The following is a 25,513-nucleotide window of genomic DNA, read 5'->3' as shown; positions in this document are numbered from 1 at the left end:
TTTATCCCATAATGTCCAGATTTTGTAATTAAGCATCTAGTTTGATGCAAGGCGGTTCCTGTCAGATTTTTTTTTTTTTTTGCTAAATGCTAAATATATCACATGTTTTTAGCAGCTCACAATTTTGGATTTTATATTTATTAAGCCTTATTTCAGTATCAAACGTTTTGATCAAAGTTAATATAACTTGTATTTGATGTAATTTCTATTCACTTGACTAGTTTGGTTCTTGATTGATGGAGTTTTTGGATTTCATAACATGACAAATTAAAAGGATTTATGTTAATAGAGCAACAAGCAAACATTTTTTCCATGCAACTGTAATATTTGATTGAATAAATAGTATATTGAGAGTTATTTAACATTAAGGAGTAATTACATTCATTTTATATTACATTTGGTTACATTTTATTACATTTATAAGTTACATCTGGCCCTTAGAGGACAGCCAATATGCCAATGTGGCCCTCGGGAGTGTGAGAGAGATAGAGATATAGAGAGAGGGATTTATCAGTTCATCCTCCCGCTTGTGGTGTTTTGGTGTATGAGCTCCTCACAGAGTCAGGCTAGTAAAGGTTTACACTGTTAGCGCTCTTATGCTGCTTCTCAGATGGACTTATACCTGTTATTCCACATAAAGTATCTCCTGTTTCACTACAGAACACGTCATTATTTCTGGCATGGATAGCTGGCAACATATCTGATAAACAGAAGTAACGTGATGAACCGTGATGTGCCACGCTAGATTGTTTTAGTTTTAGTTAACGTTTCTATTAGTTTCAGTTAACGAAAATGTTTTTTTTACTTTCAGTTTTCGTTATATCGTTCATTTTTGTTAATATTAGTAACCTTGCTTTGGACAGTAGAGAAAGTTCCTCCAACAAAAGCATTACAAACTCATTTAATACCCATGCTTTTAGAAGAAACGATGTAAAAGTTTCAGTAAGGGTTATTAGAACTTTAGTTTTAGTTTTAGCAGTGGTGTGTTTATGCAGTAATTAGTAGGAGTGTCACGATTATCTAAATCAGGGGTGTCCAAACTTTTTTTGTTGGGGGCCAGAAGGAGAAATATATTTGAAGTCTCGGGCCACAGACTCTATAATAAAACAAATAATGAAATATACCACTTTAAATAATACATTTTCCTGATTACTTTCATTTTCATTTACTATCTTTATTTATCTTTGACAGTGTTGTGTAAACTAAGATTTTTCAAATTGATGTTTCATTTCATGATGTCTCTTAATATTAAACTCCTTAATTACGGCAACTTTTAGACTCTTTTGCCCCGTTTTTCTGCGCTAAAACTGTGCAGCCTCTCCGCTTTTAGACTCTTTGGCCCGTTTTTTTTGCGCTAAAACTGTTCACTCTCTCCGCTTTTAGACTCTTTGGCCCATTTTTTTTGCGCTAAAACTGCGCACTCTCTCCGCTTTTAGACTCTTTGGCTCGTTTTTTTTTGCGCTAAAACTGCGCACTCTCTCCGCTTTTAGACTCTTTGGCCCGTTTTTTTTGCGCTAAAACTGTGCACTCTCTCCGCTTTTAGACTCTTTGGCCCGTTTTTCTGCGCTAGAAATGCGCACTCTCACCGCTTTTAGACTCTTTGGCCCGTTTTTTTGCGCTAAAACTGCGCACTCTCACCGCTTTTAGACTCTTTGGCCCGTTTTTCTGCGTTAGAAATGCGCACTCTCACCGCTTTTAGACTCTTTGGCCCGTTTCTGACACCTAGCGTTCAAACTTTGAATCTCACATTATAAAAACCTGCTTAACAGCGGGCCAACTTTCATTCTATTTCTAAAATACCTCGCGGGCCGCTCCAAAAAAGGAAACGGGCCACAAATGGCCCGCGGGCCGTAGTTTGGACACCCCTGCTCTACATCCTCGATTCGATTTTATTTCCGATTTTAGGGTCACGATTCGATTTGATTCTCGATTTTTTTTTTTACAGCAGAGAGGCCTATGCCAGTTTTAGATTAGTCTATGGTCAGTCATTGGTTTAATTAATCAAATTTACAATATCTTATTTCAAAAGGTGGGCTTGATATAAGTGATGCAAATTGATACAAGTGATCTGTAATACACCACATTAGGCACTAATGGTCAAATTTAAATAATTTAAGTAAGATATATATGTAATGCCATCTAGTGGCTTTTTTTTGGTAGCAGCAGTGTGCACTATTAAAACAGCAATGTGCAACATAACAAAATAAATAATAAAAAATACAGGAACAGTCATGTACAAAATAATAGAACAATTAGAGCCTTAACAAACTGAACTCTATCCTACTATAACAGTTAAACATGAAAAATAAGACTTTAAGATTTTTTCGGTCCCTGAGAATGAGAAGTTTTTTTCTTTAATAAAGATATATTATTAACTTTATCTGAGAGAAAGATGCTCCTTAAGGTACCAAAACTATTAACATATTTGAGGCAAAACAACTGTTATTTTTATATTTTCTTTAAGTTTTTCTTTAAGGAGATGAGAATGTCCACATTCTCTGGAGAAAGGAGCGTCTGCTACAGTGTGCTGTGCTATTTGCGTAGTTTAGAGGGAGGGATTGTCGATCCTCTTTTTGACCTCGAGGCTCGAGACCGTGATATAATTTCGATCGATTTTAATAAAATATTGAAATCGTGACACCCCTAGTAATTAGACTGTATGATATTTGTGTATAGTGAAGCAGGGTGGTGGTGTGATGTTCTGAGTTTTGATAGTGATTGATTGTGAGCTCGTGTCTCTGTGGGAGTAGATGGTGATCTGGAGAGCTGAACGTGACGCTGATCTGAAGCGAACAGAACAGAAGCTCTTTCAGAGCGGACTGAAGGGTTTGACCCTGAGCCGGACCGCACCGCACCGAGCAATCCGACTGTTTTGATAGGCCGAGCTGCACTCGGTGATTATAGGGGCACAAAGTGGTGCCCCTGCCATGTGATTTGTGATGAGCAGAAAATGGGCACGGGAGATTTATTACCTCCTCCAGATCCAGAGAAACAGCCCTGCATGCAGGAGGAAGAAGGACTTTGCAAAGTCAGCATGAGGAATATACCCATCACTGCACTCATATAGTACCAGTCAAAATACAGGAAACACCGTAAGATCAGTGGTTTCTGCATTAGATTAAAACTAAAGTCATTAAAACTGTACAGAAAAACATATAGAACTACTTATTAAAAACATTTTAATATTGTTTTATATTTTAGACCTGGAATTCAGACTTTCAGTTAACAGCTGTGCTGAACTTTTTGAGCTTTTTGAAGGTTATAGGTTATTTCACATATTATAAAAAAAAGTCGAGTCAGGCAATTGATCTAAAACTTCATCCAATTCAGTCCTAAAAATAGATAAAAACAGTTAAATCATGTAGTATTGGTTTATACTTAGAATTTGGCTAATACACACCAACCAAAGAAGTGGCACAAGCGGCTTGGGCTGATTGTTGTATTATACTTGACAACTGGGGTATTGAGACATGTGACCCAGGAAAGTTTCCATATGATACTCAGTAACCGGGGTGTTTGCACATGCATCTTGGGAAAATTGTTGTACACTGTAAAAAAACAAACAAAACAACAAAACATAAACAGCGGTCAAATGACTGGCAGAAGCAGCAGCCGGCAAACAAAAACCCTAAAATTAAAGTAAAATACTTTCATTCATATGAAGTGCGAAACCAGTAAATTCACATGCATTTTTATTAAAGGTTTTATATACATTTTTTTTAATGTATTTTATTTTATAGATTTTTTTCAAAGTAAGATACAGGACATACATATCTACCCAAACCCAATGCAAAGAAACAGTCAAAACAGTCTCGAGAAGAAGAAGAAGATGAAGGTAAAAAGGGGGGAGGGGAGGAAAAAATAAAAACTAAAAATAAATTAAAAAATAAATAAATAAAAGGAGGGGGAGGGGTAGGTTTTACATACATATACCATTAGTTAACAGTCTTTCAGAGCATATTTACAATTAAATTCCTTTAATACAGTGATTTTGATCGATGTTCTGCAGAAAAAAACTGCGATTTTACTTTTTGTTTTTTTTAATTAAAATTACAAAAGACTTATTTTATTGTCTTAAGTCCTGAGCTTTATGAACCACACAAAATAATGTGTATTTAACTCAGTACACACTGCAGCAGTTCACATATTACATTTAGCAACCGGGGTGTTGATAATGCAGTGCAGGCTGATTCATATACTACTAATACTTGTCACAGATGTTGGCTGAGTATTTGGGCCAGAATTCAGAGAATACAGATTATTTATAATTGTATACAATAATAATAATAATAATAAGGCACACTGTGTGTTCACATGCATGTGTGTGTGTGTGTGCTATTTCTATACCATGCCCTCATAAATATATTAATAATATTGTGATGGATGCACGTTATGTTTGCTGGGCTGGTGTGTGTGTGTGTGTGTGTGTGTGTGTGTGTGTTTGTGCAGATGTGGGCATATTCCATCCATATGCTGACGATGCACCGACCCTCCAGCTACAGCTTTGTCTGGGAATCTAAAGCTGGTTTACACTCACATCCAAGGAGAAGTTGCAAAAATATTAGCACCCAGAAGGATTGAGGGAGTTTTGGTAACACTTCCTATGAACCCTGTGTTTATAATACCTTATGAATGCATTCATAATGCATTATATGACATGCATACTACCTTATAATGACTGTAATAAGCCTGTATAATAACTCATAAGTACTTACAGTGACATTCATAACCCATTATAAACTACAAGATTAAGGGTTTATAAAGAAGAGCTTATAATGCCTTATAATATCTGTTTATAAGAACATTGTACAATGTAGAGTTGTAATGCACTATAACACAGATGCTGTATATTTTTGTATAAATGCATTATAATATACACCTATGATTTCTCAAATTAAGCTTTTATATAAGTGCATAAGATGCTCTTTAAGACATTACAGTGAGGCATAATAAAACTGACTTTATAATGACTGTATATAAGGCTTTATAATGTTACACATTTTTATAAAAGTTTAAATGAGAAATCATAGCTGCATATTATAATGCATTATACCAAGCTATACCACATCTGTGTTATAGTGCATTACAACACTACATTGTACAATGTTCTTATGAACAGATATTATAAGGCATTATAAGCCCTTTATTTATAAACCCTTACACTTGTAGTTTATAATGTGTTATACATGTCACTGTAAGTACTTATGAGTTATTATACAGGCTTATTACAGTCATTATAAGGTCTTAGGCATGTCATATAATGCACTATAAATGCATTTATAATGCATTATGTATACAGGGTTCATACGAAGTGTTACTGGGGATTTTAATTATATTTAATTCTATTAAGAATAAAGATAAAGGTTACCAGGAACAATATGTAATTGTTATTTTAGGTTAATATGGGTCATAATTATTGAGCTACACATACAGAAGTAGCATAATGCATTCACTTGCAGTTTCTGAGGGAAGTCTTGGTCTTCCTTTTCTAAAGCACTCCTGATGAGTGCCAGTTTTATCATTATTATAATGTATTTGATGGTCTTTGTGGTGACTGCTATTGAATATACTTTATACTATTTATTTATTTAGTTGAGTAGTTGTTTCTTCTCATAACCTGGATTTGAACATTACTGAAATATTCACTATTCACTGTATACCTGTAACTCTACCTCTTCACTACTTTACTTTAACTGATGCTCTCAAACACTTTATTAAGAGACAAGAAATTCAAGTAATTAACTCTTGATGAGTTCAGCACAGCTGTTAACTGAAAGCCTGAATTCCAGGAGACTCTACCTCCTAAAACTGACTGAGAATATGCCATTTCTTTTGTTTAATAAATAATTCCACGTGTTTTTCTTCATAGTTTGGATGACTTTAGTATTAATCTACAAGGCAGAACATCAACATTCAAAATAATGAAAATACACTAAATCCTAACTTTTGAGTGGTTCTACATGTATTATTTATCTATTATTTCTCTTATAAAGCGCCTCAACTCTGGAATAATCTCCCCGAATATGTTCGGGACTCAGACACAGTCTCAATCTTTAAGTCTAGACTGAAAACTTACTTGTTTAGTTTAGCTTTTGGTAATTAATGTTTTTCCCTTTAGATAAGGCTGCAGATTCAGGGGTTCATGGACAGAGGAAATTGTGGTAAACTGAGATGCTGGTGCTGTTGTTCTCCCACTGCACACGGTCACTCAGGTTTGTGGACGGTGGAGTGGGTGGATGCCAGTGTTTCAGGGTGCCTCCATGTCTATGTTACCTTCTGGCTCTCTGCCTTTAGTTAGGCTGTTTTATTCAGTTCTGCCGGAGTCATTAGATAATCACACTCTGATAATGTTTTATATTCTCTGTTTTACATAAATCCAGTCAAAACTAATTCCATCTCTCTGCCTTCCTCCGAGTTACTGACTGCCCACCTGTCTGACCCGATACTGATGTTGGACCCTCAGGCTCTCATGTCCTCTGTCTGTCCAGACTGGAAGTTTCTGAAGTCAGCTCTTCTCCATCCACCACCACAGATCAGCTGCTCATCATCCATCTCACTCTATAAGCCATTAGTGGAGCTGCTATACACCTGAATATATAAAACCTATGTGGATGTATGAAAGACTTTTTAAAATTAATTTAAAATCCATTTGACCAGTGGTAGGATGGTCCCCCCTTTAATGTGAGTCTTGGTCCTCCCAAGGTTTCTTCCTCCTCCTGCAGCTCTGAGGGAGTTTTTCCTTGCCTCCGCGCTCACTGGGGGTTCTGTATTATGTATTTTCTATGTTTAATGTTTTGCCTGATTCTTTGTCCTGTAATCATGTTTCTGTAAAGCTGCTTTGTGCCAACACCAGTTGTAAAAAGCGCTATACAAATAAATTTGATTTGATTTGATTTGATATTTAGACCATTATTCATATTAAATGTTTATACCTGTTATTTCTACTGTCTGACTCTAATGTAAAAGGCTGAAATCAGGCTGTGTAGTTCAGTGTGGTCAGTGTGACCCGCGCTGGCAGTGGATTAAAGCGGGGTAAGGTGACCCGGTCAGGTGGGGATAAATCCGTTTCCAGGATGAAACAGTAATAATGGCTGTTTTTCAGTCTTCACCTATTGAGACTCCCTCTCGTCTATCAGTGCTTCAAGTGTACCAATATTACTCTCTCTGTCTCTCTCTCTCTCTTTCTCTCTCTGTTCTCTCTCTCTCTCCCGTAGGGCCGGCTCTGAAGGTTCTGTAATACACACCTTAGTGTGATGTAGTTGACAGTTACCAGAATGAATGATGTACGGATGCTTTATTCTGCTTCTGCCACGTCTCATCACTCTCTCTTTAGAGACGATGCTTTCACTGCTATCACTCCACACCGTGCAGACGGATAAATGGGTCTGTATTTTAGAACCCTTCTGTTTTATTTAACCTTAAAATGTAAAAAAATAAATATGGGACATTCCAGGATTTTGGTACATTTCAGGGGTGGTCACTTCTGAAAATGTGATCTTCAATTTGATCATTTTTAGTCATATATTTATTAAATACAGGTAATTAAAAGTTTGATTCGTCAAGCTCAGGTATCAAAGCAGTTTTTTAAAATTAGATTATGCAATATATTTGGTAACTTACAGTAACAGGGTTGCGAGTAACAGGGTTGTAAATCTAGGCTAAGTTGTGGTTTACCCCAGGAACAGATGCTAACTGTAAAATTTAGCTATGTATACAAGATCAAGGAGAAACATGGTTATATAAGTATATAAAGTAAATTTTGACTCTACTCATTATTAGTCTTATGTAAGGTCCTGGCCCTGTTTCCTGTCTGTCCTCGTGCCTGTGTTGTCCCACGTGACCCGTGCCCCTGTGTTCTGCCTGTGTTTTTCCACTCACCTGTGTTCTTTTGTAACTCCGCCCCTTCGTCCCAGGTGTTTCATGTTTCCTGTGTGTGTGCACCTCTATTTAAGGTCCGTGTTCCATTTCCCCGGTGTCGATCCTTGTACGTTCATCGTCTGTCAGTGGTCCGTGTTTTCCCCGGTTTCCTCAGTCTTGTTTCAGTTTATCCCAGTTGTTATTTAGTATCTATTTTTGTTAATAAATCCCCTGTTGTTTGCATTTGCGTCCGCCTCCTCGTCTTCCCTGCACCTCCACCCTGACATCTTACAATATGAGTAACAGGGTTGAGTTCACTGAGTAACACACACAACTTGGACAAACATATTTGGAAAAAAAAAACTTGTTATAAATTTGTTAGAGCACTTACAGAAAATGTCCTTGTGATGTCACTTCCTTTGTGCCAGTAGACAGTAGAATATTTTTAACTCTTTCTCTGCCAGGTTCAGTAAAATCCCTTATGGTAACAGGGTTGAGCGCATGTTGTGGGACACAACTTAATAGCATAAAAACTGTAACATGCAAAACAATGTAGACCAAAGAAGTTGTTTTCATAAGTAAATGAGATGCAGATCAACAATATACAAGAGGAAGTCATTTATTTAGAGATTATTTTAATTGTTAAATTTGCCAAAGGAGTTGGTCACCCAATGAGTGGGACAAGAGAAAACGGGCATTTTTTGAGGTGCTCCAAAGGTATTCGGTCTTTTGAATAATATCTAAAGAGATTATTTTTCCATCAAATTTTACAGTTTGCCTTATAACAAGTACATTGTTCACAAAAAATAGTCATTTAGATATTTTGGATATGTACATTTGAAATTTCCCATAAATGTTTTACAATTCTGCATAATTTTGATCTAAAACCTCATCAGATTCAGTCCTAAATGTAGATAAAGAGAACCAAATCATGTAGAATTGGTAAGAAATTGATCTTATACTCACCAATCAAAGAGGTGGTACAAGCGCATCGGGTTGATTCCCAATTCCCATATTATACTCATCAACCGGGGTGTTGGCTTAAGCTGCTCAGGTCAATTGCCATGTTTTACTCGCCAACTGGGATGTTGGCACATGCACACAGGACACTTCCCATATTATACTCAGCAACCGGGGTGTTCCCACTAAAGACTTGGGCTGATTGTTGTATTATACTCTGCAACCAATGTCTTAGCACATAAGGCACAGGACACTTCCTGTATTATACTCAGCAATCGGGGTGTTAGCACATGTAGCTCATGCTGATTATTGTATTATACTCAACAGCCGGGGTGTTGAAACCTGCAGTTTCAATTTCATTGTTTTTATAAATAATGACAAATCATCCTGAACCATACAGTACTTAGAAAAAAAATCCCAAATCATGATACTACCACCAACATGTTTCACAGATGGGATTAGACAATGGGTGTGGCTGCGCTGCTGCTTTTCATCAAACAACATTGCTGCTTGTCTGCAGTTACTAAATATATATCAAATGGACATACTACTAATCTTCTTAGGTTTAAATAAGAACCTTATCTGATCTGTAAAACATGGGGGTGGTATCATCACAGTTTATTCCTAGTTCCTAGTCAGTTTTGTTGTAAACACGGTTTGCCGTCATTAACGAAACAATGAATTTTGAACAGTTAAACCAGCTAATTTCCTCAAGGAAAATATCAAGACACTTGTCCGTGAGCTGAAACTCAAGAGAAGGTGGGTCTTGCAGCAAGACAACGACCCAAAGCACTAACAAGCCAAGGCAAAAGTAGTAGAAAAGTTAACACATATGTCATTATAGACCATCTTTTGATTTGGTCCATTATGTGAAACATGGAACACTGGTGAACCTTCCCAGGAGTGACCGGCCAACCGAAATTACACCAAAAGGGCACAAACAACTCATCCAGGAGGTTCTGAAAAGAACCCAGAACAACATTTAAAGAACTGCAGGATCTCACTCGCCTCAGTTAAGATCAGTGTTAATGATTCAAGTTTTATATCAAATGTATTCAGTAATATTAAACATTCTAAAGTGTTTTTAATTACAGTTCTGCCCTTTTCTATATACATAATCGTGCCAGTCTAAGGCTGTGCCCGCCTGGCTCTTCGGGGGCACAGGCTGACCCCTGGGCTCGACCCGGTAACTCCCCGGCTGCAGCCGATAAGTGAATGCAGAACAGTTCAAACCAATTACCAGGCCCTGCTCTGAACTGCATTTGCATATGATTAATATATTCATTAGCGATTGGCGCGACGGCGACTCGCGAAACTTCACTTCGGCTCCACTGATCTCATTTCTGCATGTCATGCCAGAGCGGCGGCGGGCACCACCAGCTGAGAGGCTCAGCGCCCGCTTCTGATCAGCTCTGGAGCTCCAGGGTTTGGGTGGCCATGGTCTCTTAATGCCATTTCCTTATTCCCACATAATCAGAGAGTGAGATATTGTGTGTGAGGCTCATCGCTATCTTACACCCCACCAAGAGTCCATTTTTTTCACTCCTTCCTCCTGTCTGGTTTAAACAGCAGCAGAGCTTCTGAATATATCTACACTGATGGGCGTGGTGTTCTGGAAATGAGGTGTGTTCAGGTAAATTTCTGGAGTTTTGCTTGTTTATCTTGGTAACAGAAAACACAGGAGCTCCACTGACTGAATACAACCTAGACAGACGCCAACAGTCAGACGTTCATCGCTATCTCGGTAACACAGGTGCTGTGCCGAGCCGAGCGTACACCCCCACTTATTACACACACATGAACACACAGCAGCACAAACCCAACTTTTACATCAACAATAAACAGAATAGTAAATAAAATAACATTGCTGTTCCCGTAAATGAGCTGCTGGAGCTCCTTCACAGCGTCAACCAGCAGCTCAGTTTCCTCTGCTGAGAAGAGTTTGTTGAACACGTCCAGGTAGCTGCACCGTTACAATAGCAATCCCCTGGGTTAAAAAAGTCAGAGCTCACCAGGGAACTGACTCTTAAAGGGAATGATGAGCAAGAGACACTCTGATTGGTTTATTATTTCACGTTACATCCAAACCAAACACACCCATACTTCTTTTGCGCATTTTGAGCCACACAAGGTGTACTTTTCCCATCGTTACAATAGCAAAGACACATTGAAAAGCCCTAAATCAAACTGCATGGGGCACGGTTGATGACTTGCACCCATAATCTGAACATCCAGATCAGAATTAATACAACACTTACACAGAAATGGACATCATCAGTGAGGATCACAAGCCATCAAACCAAACTGAACTGCTTGAATTTTTGCACCAGGAGTAAAGCAGCATAAAGTTATCCAAAAGCAGTGTGTAAGACTGGTGGAGGAAGAGAACATGATGCCAAGATGCATGAAAAAATAACGTGATTAAAAACCAGGTTTATTCCACCAAATATTGATTATTTCTGAACTCTTAAAACTTTATGAATATGAACTTGTTTTCTTTGCATTATTTGAGGTCTGAAAGCTCTGCATCTTTTTTGTTATTTCAGTCATTTCTCATTTTCTGTAAATAAATGCTCTAAATGAGAATATTTTTATTTGGAATTTGGGAGAAATGTTGTCTGTAGTTTATAGAATAAAACAACAATGTTCATTTTACTCAAACATAAACCTATAAATAGCAAAATCAGAGAAACTGATTCAGAAACTGAAGTGCTCTCTTAATTTTTTTTTTTTTTCCAGAGCTGTATAATAGGAATTTCAGGGTATTGCATGCAGTATATTTGCACAAATACACATTATCTGTTCTATAATTACAGATTGTATTCCCGTATCGGTTTCTCTGCATACTGAAATATTTTTAATAAAGGTTTTTTTTTTTGCTGGGCGAAAATCCCACACCAGGAATAGCGCTCTCCATCCTGTGGGGGAGGAATATCTGCCAAAGAATCTGAATATGAATTTGAAGAGTGTCAACAGGTTATAGTTGGGTTTTTCTCGTTAAGTCAGAGAGAAATATATATATATATATATATATATTCAGACGTTTCCCTGCTGAGAGAGTTTTTTTCTGAATGTCCATCAGATTCTCTTCTTTTCTTACATTCATCGTATTCAGACTGTCAGATTATATCATATTAAATATATGTGCAATTAGACGGAGTGAAATAATATAAAATTCCACTTATATTTACACATTTATATATTTACATATTTTACACTGCATTTTCAACCTGCATATCCTATTTTTAAGTGAAATAATTATTCAAATAAGTTAGAAATTTAGACTAGAATGGGCAACTGTTTCATGATAATCAGTCTATATTGTAACATATCAATTTTTTATTTTATGAAAATATATTATATTTTTTTATATTGCACATTTTTTGCTATTGTAAAAATATATTACCACAAACAAGAAATAAAAGAGATTTAACTGCTGCAAACAGTGTTCACCAGCTGTTTACCATACTGTTAACTGTGTGGTTTTATTATGTACTGCCCATTCAGGGCACCCAAATGTTTGCTTCAGACTTTTAGTATAATAAACAAAATAGAAATACATGTGTTTTATTAATATATTAAATTAATGTTACATTTTAACTGTAAATGATTTTTAAACTTTTGAACTTTTGCATGATAAATGATGTGATCTGGACATCAAACCAAACTGAACTGCTTGATTTTTTGCACCAGGAGTAAAGCAGCATAAAGTTATCCAAAAGCAGTGTGTAAGACTGGTGGAGGAGAACATGATGCCAAGATGCATGAAAATAAAAAACTGTGATTTCTGAACTCTTAAAACTTTATGAATATGAACTTGTTTTCTTTGTATTATTTGAGGTCTGAAAGTTCTGCATCTTTTTTGTTATTTCAGTCATTTCTCATTTTCTGTAAATAAATGCTCTAAATGAGAATATAAATAGCAAAATCAGAGAAACTGATTCAGAAACTGAAGTGATCTCTTCATTTTTACAGAGCTGTATGTATATTAAATTTGAGGAAAGTAGAGAAGTTGACAGTCTTAAAGTGAGGAATGTAAGTAAAGAAGAGAATCTGATGGACATTCAGAGAAAACTCTCTCAGCAGGGAAACGTCTGAATATATATATATATATATATATATATATATATATATATATATATATATATATATATATATATATATATATATATATTTCTCTCTGACTTAACGAGAAAAACCCAACTATAACCTGTTGACACTCTTCAAATTCATATTCAGATTCTTTGGCAGATATTCCTCCCCCACAGGATGGAGAGCGCTATTCCTGATATCTGATTTTCACACGGCTTTTTAAAACAATATTCATTTTAATGTGTTTCTGCAGACGGAACGAGCTGCATGCAGTCCTCACAAATACCCAGCGTCTCGTTTAATGGCTGCTCTAATCCCCTGCGTTATCCTGACACCAGCAGCTCATAACTGCTCATAACTGCTTATAACTGCTGGCCTGACCTCATTATAAGAGTTATGAAAAGATGCGTCGCCCCCCCAGGAAACAATACCAATAAAACCACTGTCCTCAACTGCAGCCCGAAACCAGCTATCATTAATGACTGATATTTTATACTCTTATGAACACACACACACACACACTGCATTTCCCAAGGTTACACTTCCTTTATGTGTTTTGTGGTAAAGTGGTCCACGCTGATTTATTGGATATACTATAAGCAGCCAATAGGAAGCCCAGCATGAAACAATATAGAAAACAATAAAAACATATATATATATATATATATACCAATACCAGAGTAATATAATATAAACCTCTATATTTAATTAATCAATAACATTTATTTTTACTCGGTAATGCACTAATAAACAATGTTAATAAAGAAACCCATAAAATGTATTTTTAAGTATATGCATGCTCATTTCCAATGCAGCCAAGCCTTTACAAAGACTAAAAAAAAGTATTGAAATTAAAATCAAGTATTTAATCAGGTTAAGCTAAACTGTCACAGTTTAGCCCGTGTCTGTCTCGTTGTGTCTCCCTCTCCTGGTCTATTGTGCTCCTGCCCCTCTGTTTTCCTGTCATGTTTCCCAGCCATGTGCTACTGTTGTGTTTTGGTCCTGTCTCCGCCCTAGCCCCACCCTGTCATTAGTGATTTGTAACCCCGCCCCCTCTTGATTGATCCTCAGGTGTTTCCAGTTTCCTGTTCCCTCCATGTGTATATAAGCCCCTTTGTTTCAAGCCTTCTTTGTCTAGTCTTTTGTTAGTTTGTTTGCTGTCTGTGATCAGGTTTGTGTGATTCCTTGCTGTGTGTCTGTCAGGTTGTTTTTTGTTTCTAGAGTTACTGGTTTCTTAGTCTTGATTTATACTTTATTCTCATCTTTGTTATTTTAGTTATTTCAGTCTTGTATTTTTGTCTTGCGTTTACCCGTGTTTATTTTCTGTTTATATTCAGTGAAACTTTGGTTTATTTTGTTTGTTTGTCAGTTTGTTTTAGTTTGTTTAATAAATAAAGTATTATTCTGCACTTTTGTCCATCCGTCTCCCACGTAACATAAACTAAGTAACATTGCAAACAAAACAATAAAGGCCGAATGATAAAAGCATTAGAAAAACAAATAAACAAACAAACAATATAAGATTTAATTAAAATAAATAAAATAAACAAATTAAGGAGACATAAACACTCTAGTCTAACCATTTTTGAAAATATATCTCAGGTGTGAATATATTTAAAGTCTATACATTAAAAAAAAAGTAAAAAAAAAAAAAAACTCTGGGTAAAATTTAGAGCAAAACATGATCAGTTCCAGGAAAATATAACAATCCTGCTTCCTTTTACATTTTAAATGATGATATTTTTGAGCAGCTGTATGTCTTCTGGAGTAAAAGAGATCAGGGCATGTGTCTGTCTGATATAATTACTGTGTTATAAGACCTGAAAAAGAGGAACTGAAAACAAAAACAGAGAAAAAACACACCAAAACAGCCTAGAGTTCAAAGGGCTAAGTCGAAAAATCGATTTTTTTAAACACACCCCTGATATTATTTATTCTACACCTCTGTTCTGAAATGTGCTTTATTCTGTGGATAAATGTTCTTTTCCTGTAAATTCCACTGAGCTGCTCTTCTGCTAATTGGCTGCTGAGAGTGAACACATTTTCAGGCCGGGTTTGTCAGCTTGTATCTCAAGTCCACAGTGATTTGCATAAGCCTGCTGTTTGCCATAAGCCTGTAATGTTCCTCCAGCCTCAGATGAGCTCCAGCGCTAAACAGATGTTTCATTATAGCTGCTGCTGCTGCTGCTGCTGCTGCTGAAGAGCGGCGTGACCAACCTGTGACGTCTACTCAACCCCCACATCAAACCTCAGATAAACCTGTTACACTTCACAATAAGAGTACAGCAATTAACAGACCTTACAACAGCAATTAACACTGTTTTATGGTCAATTAATGTCTCATCTTATTATTAATTGACATTAATTAAGACATTATTCATCAAAATATGCATGATGTTATAAATATTAAAACATTAAGCCATCAGTTGAAATGTATAATGATTAATTATGTCTTAATGATTAACTAGTGTCAATTAAAAGTCTTTTGACATTCTGTTGTCAAAACAGTTAATTAACCCATAAACTCATATGCAGATACCACAGCAACCCTTACTACAGGTACCGCAGCAACCTGTACAGATAGCATAGCAACTTATATTCCGATACCACAGCAATTCATATGCAGATACCACAGCAAACCTTATGCAGATACCATAGTAACCCATACAGATATCACAGCAACTCATAGAGATACTAGAGCAACCCATACAGACACCATATCAACTCATATGCGGATGCAGCAACTCTTACAAATACCACAGTTACCCATGCAGAATAAAACTACTTGAACTTGTGACACCACAGCAACCCATACATATACCAGAGCAACCCACACAGGTACCATAGAAATTTACATGCAGATACCACAGCAACCCATACTACAGACACCACAGCAACTCATATACAGATACCACAGTAACCCATGCAGAATAAAACTACTTGAACTTGTAATACCACCACAACCCATACAGATACCATGGCAATTTATATGCAGATACCACAGCAACTCATATACAGATACCATAGCAACTCATACAGATAGCATAGCAACCCACACAGATACCACAGCAACGTATATGCAGATACAATAGCAACCCATATAGATACCACTGCAACCTTTACCGATACCACAGCAACCCATATTCAGATACCACAGCAACCCACACAGATACCACAGCAACCCATATTCAGATACCACAGCAACCCACACAGATACCACAGCAACCCATATACAGATACCACAGCAACCCACACAGATACCACAGCAACCCATATACAGATACCACAGCAACCCATATTCAGATACCACAGCAACCCATATTCAGATACCACAGCAACCCATATTCAGATACCACAGCAACCCATATTCAGATACCACTGCAACCTTTACCGATACCACAGCAACCCATATACAGATACCACAACAACCCATACAGATACCACAGCAACCTATACAGATACCACAGAAACCAATGCGGAAAAAAAGCTACTTAAACTTGTGATACCGCAGCAACCCATGCAGAATAAAACTACAGATACTTGAGATACTACAGTACCTCGTGGAGATACCACAGCAACCCACGTAGAACAAAACAACTTGAGTTCCTACATCAGCTGATACAGATTAGCTTCTGATGTTGGATGCAAATCCGATCTGATCACAATATTCTGTAACTGTACAATTCCGTAACTGATGTCTTAGTGGGTTTTTACATGGGATAATAAAATCTGATTTAATCTGATCACACTGGGTTCATATTTTGACGGCGAGTGTGAACAGAATGTGGTTAAATTGGATCCAGAGATAAACAGTGTTAATAAAATCTATAAACAGGTTTTTTATTCTCTCTCTCTGTTATAAAGCGAGTGAGATGTGTTTTCTCTCTCAGGAAGAGCTAATGCTACGCTAATAAAGGCTGCATCTCTGATGTAACGGATCCTGAGAGACTCATCATTAGCAGTAATGTAATGTGGGCACGCTGGCACGCTGGCACTGACTCAGGACTGAGGGTGGGCATCTCCTTCACCCGCTCAGGCCCTGTACTCAGCTGATTATGAGATGTGTGAGGGAGATAGATGGAGCAGCGTTACGGAGGTGAGCTGGATGGATCAGTGATTCCCTCTGACTCTGTATTAAACCTTCAGATGAGAAAGAGGCCTGACTCGACTCGGCCCGACTCGCCGTGATCCACTGCTTGATCCCCTAATCACCCCTCAGACTGATTTCAGCTAATGGTGGGAAATGGGCGGGGCTACAGGCTCTAGTGCTGGAGGATGATGGTGATTTTTTTGTGTAAAAATAAAATAATTCAGTTTAATTCACTTTTAACTTTTAATAATTAAATACAAAACAAGAATCTTATTTGAAGACATCCCACCTTTTAAAAGCATGCATAAACTAGTGCTGTAAACTGTAAATTAAACTTGTATGTGTTCATTTTAAGAGAAATCAAATTAAACCAGCTTGGCTACAACTTTCTTCCTAATTCCCTAATTCACACATTTTACACTGCAATAAACTAAATCTAAGAAAATTTTTAAATCTCTGATAATAATTTTTGTCTTATCAAACATTGTGTAAAAGTAAGAGTATAATCTTAATTAGTCTTACTTAGAATTTAAAATAACCTTATTTTAAGTGATTTTAGCTTAACATAAGCACAAAAGTACTGTGACCAAATCGAAGCCAAAAAAATGTGATTTCTGCTTCATTTCACTCTTATTCACTTTATTTGAAGAAAAATTAGCTTTTTCCATTAGCAGATTGGTAAGCTTAATTTAAATATTATATGTCTTAATTTACATATATTTTGCTAGTTTTTGCCAATTCATTTTTTGTGCTGTACAGAGCCTATTGATGTATTAATCATTTTATTCAGCAAAGTAAATACATCATAATTTCTGCGGACTTTTCGAAAGTAGATTAAGGCGGTGTTAAGTTAATGCATATTTAAATTATGATTAATTAACTAATATTGTTGCAATTAATACAGTTATTTTTTTAAGCAATTAACACCACCACTAAAAACTCTTAATCTTTCTCAACCCCCACAGAAACCCATACAGATAGCAAAGCAACACATACAGATATCACAGCAACCTATAGATACCACGGCAACCAGGGCCGCCGCTCTGCATACGCAGACAACGCAGCCAGCGTTAGGCCTCAACCATTTTGCAGTTGCAGGGAGCCAAATTGACTGAGAATGAAATGTGTTGAAATTATGACATTATTAAATTTAAAACCCAATGTGAATTATTTATGATACGCTCATCTTTTTTGTCTTTAAACATTGCATGGGGCACCTACTCTACTACTTAAAAGCAGCACGTTATTATTTTTGTGCATAATATAATGCCCCCACCCCTATTGCCTGAAATGGCACGGCTCGGTTTGCTCTGTTGGTTGTTGCCAGATGTGACATTTTCCAGTCAAATAAATAATCAAAAAATGCATGGAGGCGCTAAATCTTGCGCATGTTTAACCATTTTTAAAGTGTATGTGGCCATTCTATACAAAAACTTGTCCAGTGCAATATTTGTGTAAGTTAAAAACTTAAAATAAAATAAACAAATAGGATGAAAAATCGTAACTTATCTGGCAACCTTAGTCCTAACTAAAGTAGCAACGCTACTTGAGTTTGGCAGGAGACAAGTTCACCGCGCGAAGTTGCTACTAAATGGTAATTCAACTATGAAGCGACGGTTTGAGTCTGGAGCTGAGAAGAAGAAAAAGAAGCAGAAAGATGAGGCCCATGCATCCCTTTCTGGTGAGTAACTTTGATGATAAAGGTTTAAATAGTTTTGATTACTTCATGTTCAGTGGTGTTGCCTGAGCTAGTTACGTTGGCTTTGCTGATTTGGTAGCTTTAAACGCTTAACTAGAAACTAATCTGGGTATTGCAAGGCACGTGGCACGTTTGCAAATAGTAGTAGTGTAGTTTGAAGATTTTTAGTGACTTTAATAAAAAATTAATAAACAGAGTAGCCTACCTATTGACTAATGCCGTCAGTGCACTATCCAAATGGTCTGTATGACAGCAGGATCAGACAGCTCTATAGATTTTGACAGGCTGATATAAATACACCACGAATATAAACGATAATTTCATAACCTTTAAGGCTGGCTTGTGTAAATGACGTGTCCACTGCTTAAAATAGACATGCATCGTTTCATTTATTATTTATACATTATAAATAGTACTCTTGTGCTGTTCTTCACTGTTATTGGCCTTACTTATAACGTTGTAAATATTCACAGTTACATGTGTAATTTTAATAAATAGTAAAATTTTGCGTAAACCTTTTGTGTTTGTGTGTGTGTGTTTTTTTTTTTTTTTTTTTTTTTTTTGGGGGGGGCCTCCCTGACCAGTTATGCTTAGGGCCTCCAAAACCTTAGCAGCGGCCCTGACGGCAACCTACACAGATACCACAGCAACCCACGCAGGTAAAACAGCAACCCACACAGATACAACAACAACTCATACAGATACCACAGAAACCCATACAGATGTTTCTGTTCATACAAATCTGATCGGAACTTGTGTGTTCACTGTGGGAGGTAAAGGATTTGCACTCAACCTCTTTCTTTCACGGTGCATCAGTTCAGTGCCACCTTTGGTGTCCTAACCTAAGGGCATCATGGGAATTGTAGTTTCTGTGGGAAAATATCACTCACTCACTTAAGTGAAAGTACAACTTAGGGTCAGAAACCTGAGAAACTGAATAGAGAGAGAGAAAGAGAAACTGTGAAGGTGATGCCTTTGATGATGAGGAGGATGGTGATGAAGATGATCTTCAGCATTACACATTGTAGGTTGGATGGAGTGACGTCACAGGGGTGTGAACAGAAGCAGGACTGACTGGCAGGTTGTTAGTGAGGGTGGTTGGGGGGGGGGGGGTGCTCTCAGGGCGCGCGCGCGAGAGAGAGAGCGCGAGTCAGTGAGTGAGCCAGCGAGCCAGAGAGAGAGAGAGAGAGAGAGAGAGAGAGGATATCGCGCGCGCAGCTCAGAGAGCTGAGAGAGAGCACTGCGCACTCACTGTTCGCGCGCGCTTGAAGAAGAAGGAGAAGAAGTGGTGGCGCTCTGATCTCGCCGCTTATATGTCGCGCGCCCCTCTCACCTTTGCCTCGCACGCGCCCCACAACCACGACCGCGACTACGAAGACGAGGAAGAGGACGACGACGACCAGCGGGAGGATGAGCATAGAGGAGATAATGTAGAGGGAGCGCGCGCTCGCTCGTGAGTGCGCGGGACGCCTTCATCTCGCGGCTCGTCTCGAGACCATGTTCCTCCCCTCGCTACTCATCTTCGTCTCGAGCGGAGCGCGCGGCGAGGTCTCGTGAACTTTCCGGAGGAAGGAGTGTGTTCTGTGTTTCTTTTTTTCAGCTTTTTTTCTCTTTTATGTTTCTCTTTTTCTCTCTTTTTTTTTTTAATCTTTTGATCTTTTACAAGCCTGCGTTACCGGCACGCGCACTCCTGATCTTTTGCACGCGTTACCTGGAACGAGGTAACGGTAACTAAAACAGGAAAACAGGAGGGTTAAAAAGGGGTAACTGCGTGGCTGCGCGCGTGGGTGCGCACGTGGGTACCCGGAGGTCTCGCGGACGCGCGAGCGTGGAATGTTCGCGTCCGGACCGTGTGGAGTACCCGCGCTGAGCTGAAGGGCTGGGAGAGAGGAGCGCGCGAGCGAGCGAGCGTCGACATTTGGGGAGTGCAACGTCGTCAATGGGAGGAGGAGGACTGATCTGGAATCGATATCGATCATTATGTGGATAAAACGGTGTATAGCGCGCAGGTAAGACGTCGTAAGACCTTGCGTTGTGTTTTTGATGTTGCTGTAATGTAACAAGACTTAATCTGCTCTTAATCGGCAAGAGAGCCACTGTTACATTTTTGATACACTGTAACATCTATGCAACTCTCACTGTAACATTAATGCAACACTGTTACAGGAATTACTTATGAACCACTGTTACGTCACTGTTACAACTATACAACACTGTTACATTTATGTTACACTGTCACACGTATAGAGCACTCACTGTTACATCTATGATACTCTCAATGTTACACTTATAAAACATGTACAGTTACATCTATGAAACAAACGATGTTGACACATATGATGCACTCACTGTTACATATATGATACATCTACAGAACATTCTGTTACATCTATGCAACACTATCACATGTATAGAAAATGGATTGTTGCCTTAATAAAAGAGTAACATCCAATTCAACACTGTTACAACAAACAATGTTACATCTATGATGCTCTCACTGTTACATATAGGATACATGTACAGAACAGTACATGCATGGCATACTGTTACACCTATAAAACACTGTTACACCGATTGACTGTTACATCTATGTCATACTCACTGTTACATCTATGACACATTCAATGTTACATCTATAAAACACTCAATGTTACATCTATTCAAACCAGGTGCATTGTGGGAATAGCAGTTTTTGTGAGCATTGTTACACATCTGTGATAGAAACAGTTTTGCACTTTTGACATACTTACTGTTACATCTATGACAAATTCCATGTTACATCTATAAAACACACACTGTTACACCTATGAAACAATCAGTGTTACATCTATGAAACCAGGTGCATTGTGGGAATGGCAGTTTTTATGAGCACTGTTACACCTATGATTGAAACAGTGCTACACATATGACACATGCAATGTCACATCTATAAAACACTCACTGTTACACCTATGAAACACTCAGTGTTACAGCTATGACATTCCCACTGTTATACCTATAAAACACTCACTATTACTCCTATGAATCAATCCGTGTTACATCTATGACCCTCACTGTAACACCACTGACCCTCACTGTCACACCTATGAAACACTGTTACATTGATGTGTTTTGTTGCATACTTCTAAAAGAACTGTAGCAGAGTTTTTTAACGTGTTTTTTGACCTCATGCGTGGTCAACCCAACGAGTGACGTCATACACTCATGCACGAGCTCTGTATTTATGTTTTCTCACGCTCTGAATATCATAAAGGGACCAAACGCTTTTGAGAAACAAGTTTTTTTTTAACCATTACTTCACTCGAGTCTCGCTAGGGGGCGCCAAACCACCGCCACTACAGCTCCAAGTTTCACATCAGTTCCAGCAATTAGGTCGACTACCTGCTGCCTAACACACACACGCACACACACACACACACACTGAGCCAGACACATAGGAATCACACACACACACTTATACACACACTCATACACACCTACGCACACATCATGCAATTAACTCCATGCCCCGTGCGTCTTTTTAAGAATGTTATGTAATGTGCTGCTGGGTTCATCAGGAGGCTCTGGACAGGCTGTATGGAGATGATGGTGGTGTGATTATAAGGCTGCATGGAGATGATGGTGGTGTGATTATAAGGCTGTATGGAGATGATGGTGTGATTATAAGGCTGTATGGAGATGATGGTGGTGTGATTATAAGGCTGTATGGAGATGATGGTGTGATTATAAGGCTGTATGGAGATGATGGTGGTGTGATTATAAGGCTGTATGGAGATTGTGTGATTAAGGCTGTATGAAGATGATGGTGGTGTGATTATAAGGCTGTATGGAGATGATGGTGTGATTATAAGGCTGCATGGAGATGATGGTGGTGTAATTATAAGGCTGTATGGAGATGATGGTGTGATTATAAGGCTGTATGGAGATGATGGTGGTGTGATTATAAGGCTGCATGGAGATGATGGTGGTGTGATTATAAGGCTGTATGGAGATGATGGTGTGATTATAAGGCTGTATAGAGATGGTTGTGGTGTGATTATAAGGCTGTATGGAGATGATGGTGGTGTGATTATAAGGCTGTATGGAGATTGTGTGATTAAGGCTGTATGAAGATGATGGTGGTGTGATTATAAGGCTGTATGGAGATGATGGTGTGATTATAAGGCTGCATGGAGATGATGGTGGTGTAATTATAAGGCTGTATGGAGATGATGGTGTGATTATAAGGCTGTATGGAGATGATGGTGGTGTGATTATAAGGCTGCATGGAGATGATGGTGGTGTGATTATAAGGCTGTATGGAGATGATGGTGTGATTATAAGGCTGTATAGAGATGGTTGTGGTGTGATTATAAGGCTGTATGGAGATGATGGTGGTGTGATTATAAGGCTGTATGGAGATTGTGTGATTAAGGCTGTATGAAGATGATGGTGTGATTATAAGGCTGTATGGAGATGATGGTGGTGTGATTTTAAGGCTGTATGGAGATGATGGTGGTGTGATTATAAGGCTGTATGGATATGGTGGTGGTGTGATTATAAGGCTGTATGGAGATGATGGCGTGATAAGGCCATATGGAGATGGTGGTGTGATTATAAGGCTGTATGGAGATGATGGTGGTGTGATTATAAGGCTGCATGGAGATGATGGTGGTGTGATTATAAGGCTGCATGGAGATGATGGTGGTGTGATTATAAGGTTGCATGGAGATGGTGGTGGTGTGATTATAAGGCTGTATGGAGATGATGGTGTGATTATAAGGCCATATGGAGATGATTGTGTGATTATAAGGCTGCATGGAGATGATGGTGGTGTGATTATAAGGCTGCATGGAGATGGTGGTGGTGTGATTATAAGGCTGCATGGAGATGATGGTGGTGTGATTATAAGGCCATATGGAGATGGTGGTGTGATTATAAGGCTGTATGGAGATGGTGGTGTGATTATAAGGTTGCATGGAGATGGTGGTGGTGTGATTATAAGGCTGTATGGAGATGATGGTGTGATTATAAGGCCATATGGAGATGATTGTGTGATTATAAGGCTGTATGGAGATGATGGTGGTGTGATTATAAGGCTGCATGGAGATGATGGTGGTGTGATTATAAGGCCATATGGAGATGGTGGTGTGATTATAAGGCTGCATGGAGATGATGGTGGTGTGATTATAAGGCCATATGGAGATGGTGGTGTGATTATAAGGCTGTATGGAGATGGTGGTGTGATTATAAGGTTGCATGGAGATGGTGGTGGTGTGATTATAAGGCTGTATGGAGATGATGGTGTGATTATAAGGCTGTATGGAGATGGTGTGATTAAGGCTGTATGGAGATGATGGTGTGATTAAGGCTGTATGGAGATGATGGTGTGATTAAGGCTGTATGGAGATGATGGTGTATTTTGGCAATGAAATTCTTGTCGATATGACAAAACACTGTGAAATATTTAATTAATTTCAATAAATACAAGAAGACATTAAAGGAATTATGTAGCATTTCGATGATCTTATCTGGGTTGCTTTTATCTTTTGAACTTATCTTGTACAACAGAGAAAACTGATGAGTGCCAGTTTCACCATTATATATTTCACCATTGATGGTCTTGTTTGCAATTCCACTTGAAGGTATTTTCAAAGTTCCTGAAATTCTTCTTTTTGGATTGACTGACCTTCATTTCACCTTCTTGCCTTAGTTAAGTATTTTTGCTTCTTATAATATGGATTAGAACATTGCTCAAATATAGCTATTCATGGATATGTATCCGGGTATACATCAAGGGTTTTTATCTGGGTATTTATCAGGTATTTATCTTTTTTTTATTCAGCTTTTTTTCTGGATATTTCTCCGGATATTTATTTGGATATTTATCCGAGTATTAACCGGGTATTCATCCAGATATTTATCTGGTATGTATCCGGGTATTTATCTGGATATTCGTCCGGGTATTTATTTGAGTATTTATCCAGATACTAAGCATTAATCGGGGTTTTATCTGGGTTTTTATTCATTTTTTTCTGGAAATGTATTTGGTTATTTATCTGGGTAGTTATCCTGGTATTTATAGAGGTATTTATCCGGATATCTATCTAGGTATTTACCAGGTATTAATTTGGTTATTTATCAGGTATTTATCTAAATATTTATTCTGGTATTTATCCAGATTTTTATCAGGTTTATTTTTTTCTAAATAGTTATCCAGGCATTTATCAGGTATTTATTCAGGAGTTGTTTTTATCCGAGTAGTTACCCTGGTGTTTATCCACGTATTTACCTGGGTATTTATCCAGGTATTTACCCTGGTATTTATCAGGTATTTACCCTGGTATTTATCAGGTATTTATCTGGGTATTTATTAGGTATTTATCTGGGTATTTATCCGGGCATTTATCAGATATTTAGCTGGATATTTATCTGGGTATTTATCAGGCATTTATCTGGGTATTTATCAGGTATTTATCTGAGTGTTTATCAGGTATTTATCTGGATACTTATCTGGGTATTTATCTGGGAACTTATCTGGGTATTTATCAGGCATTTATCTGGGTATTTATCAGGTATTTATCTAGGTATTTATCTAGGTTTTTATCAGGTATTTATCAGCTATTTATCTGGGTATTTATTAGGGTTTTTTATCAGGTATTTATCTGTGTGAGTTTGAGGATCTGGTGAGGATGAGATGTGGAGGTCATATCTGCTGATGAGTCCGTATCTCAGCTCTTCCTGCAGGAGGAACCGCGGGGGATCAGCTGCTGTTCTGATGGAGATGATTTATTGACGGGGCTCTGAAGGCCATTATGAGTAAATGACAGAGCTTT

General features: G+C 37.9%; 2 protein-coding genes across 2 annotated transcripts in view; one reads left to right on the top strand and one right to left on the bottom strand.

Moving 5' to 3' along the window:
- LOC125806063 (uncharacterized) overlaps positions 1-25,513 on the bottom strand; it is a 452,361-nt gene that overhangs the window by 48,129 nt on the left and 378,719 nt on the right. The gene's annotated exons all lie outside the window — the stretch shown is intronic.
- The window catches only part of ajap1 (adherens junctions associated protein 1), a 125,844-nt gene continuing 120,768 nt past the window's right edge, over positions 20,438-25,513 (top strand). The window contains exon 1 of the mRNA XM_022670982.2: positions 20,438-20,707. Within this exon, the coding sequence (XP_022526703.2) occupies positions 20,679-20,707 (29 nt within the window). The 5' untranslated portion in view covers positions 20,438-20,678. The remainder of the gene's footprint in view (positions 20,708-25,513) is intronic.

This window comes from Astyanax mexicanus, chromosome 12 (assembly GCF_023375975.1).
Source record: "Astyanax mexicanus isolate ESR-SI-001 chromosome 12, AstMex3_surface, whole genome shotgun sequence".
Lineage (NCBI taxonomy): Eukaryota > Metazoa > Chordata > Actinopteri > Characiformes > Acestrorhamphidae > Astyanax > Astyanax mexicanus.
The sequence above is the reverse complement of the archived record's forward strand: the minus strand, read 5'-3'. Positions and strand labels throughout refer to the sequence as shown.